Source organism: Rattus norvegicus, chromosome 2, assembly GCF_036323735.1.
Source record: "Rattus norvegicus strain BN/NHsdMcwi chromosome 2, GRCr8, whole genome shotgun sequence".
NCBI lineage: Eukaryota > Metazoa > Chordata > Mammalia > Rodentia > Muridae > Rattus > Rattus norvegicus.
Window position 1 is genome coordinate 191,259,814 of NC_086020.1, and position 1,445 is coordinate 191,261,258.

The 1,445-nt window shown below is 42.6% G+C and overlaps 1 protein-coding gene across 1 annotated transcript; it reads left to right on the forward strand.

Annotated features, from left to right (window-relative positions):
• Positions 1-576: 576 nt before the first annotated feature.
• Positions 577-1,115, forward strand: LOC134485939 (large ribosomal subunit protein eL21-like). Its single transcript, XM_063282909.1, has one exon. The coding sequence runs from the start codon at positions 627-629 to the stop codon at positions 1,098-1,100; it is 474 nt and encodes a 157-aa protein (XP_063138979.1). The 5' UTR covers positions 577-626; the 3' UTR covers positions 1,101-1,115.
• The last annotated feature ends 330 nt before the right edge of the window (positions 1,116-1,445 follow it).

Consider the following 1,445-nt stretch of genomic DNA (forward strand, 5'->3'; position numbering starts at 1 on the left):
AGAGGTGTTCCTTTCCCATCTGAGCCAGGGACAGCTTTGGGGTCCATCCCCCCAGGGTTTCAGTCAATATTCAGAGCCAGCCATCAAGGTTCATTTCCGCTTCAAACCTTTAGGTGTCAGACAGCAACTGTCCAGAGGGCAAGTAAAGGCCCCAGATATGAACTTGGGGACCACTCAGGCAACATGGCCTTCTCCCAACCCTGTCCTCCCTTACCAGATAGGACAGTGAGAAACCAAGAGAGCAGCATTCTCCTCTACCCCCCTTCCTCTGCTAAAGCACTCTAGACATCTCCAAAACAGCAAAGCTCATGCTACTCCGTGCCAAGACTGTGTTTGCTTCTGTTTTGATGCAAGTCTTTTAACAACATGTTACCTACTACCTGAAAAGTGATGGCGATAAATTAGGCAAAATACAAAAACCAATAGTAATAATTATAGCAACAACAACTCAGTATCTTTTTTGTAGTAACACTCTACTCTTTGAGAGAGAAATTAATAAAAAATATTCCATTCAGAATAACTCCCCTAAATTAAATAAATAGTAACTTATCTAACTAAAGGAAGCCCTCAACAACAAAAAGTAAAGATATTCCGCCGGGGCAGCCATCTTCCAGTAACTCGCCAAAATGATGAACACAAAAGGAAAGAGGAGGGGTACTCGGTATATGTTCTCTAGACCTTTTAGGAAACATGGAGTCGTTCCTTTGGCCACATACATGCGAATCTACAAGAAGGGTGATATTGTAGACATCAAGGGAATGGGCACTGTTCAAAAAGGAATGCCCCATAAGTGTTATCATGGCAAAACTGGAAGAGTCTACAATGTCACCCAGCATGCCGTGGGCATCATTGTAAACAAGCAAGTTAAAGGCAAGATTCTGGCCAAGAGGATCAATGTGCGGATTGAGCATATCAAGAACAGAGACAGCTTCCTGAAGCGGGTGAAGGAGAACGATCAGAAGAAAAAGGAAGCCAAAGAGAAGGGCACCTGGGTTCAGCTGAAGCGCCAGCCTGCGCCACCCAGAGAAGCCCTCTTTGTGAGGACTAACGGAAAGGAGCCTGAGCTGCTGGACCCCACTCCATACGGACTCATGGCCTAATGTATACAAAGGAAATGAAGGACCTGGACTGCAAAAAAAAAAAAAAAAAAAAGGAAAGATATTGAAAAAGAAAATCCCAGAAGATACAAGGTGATGGGAAAATATTCTATGCTCCTGGATAGGCACAATTAATATTGTGAAAATGTCTATACTACCAAAATTAATTTACAGAATTAATGCCATGCTTATCGAAATTCCCATGTCATATCTCTGGGGTTTCGAAAACACAGTATAAGAATTCATACGTATCCACAAACGATCACAGATAGTGAAAGCAATCCCAAGGAGTAAAAGCATTGCTGGAGGTATTGCAGTACCTGAGCTCAAATTACATCATAAAGCTAT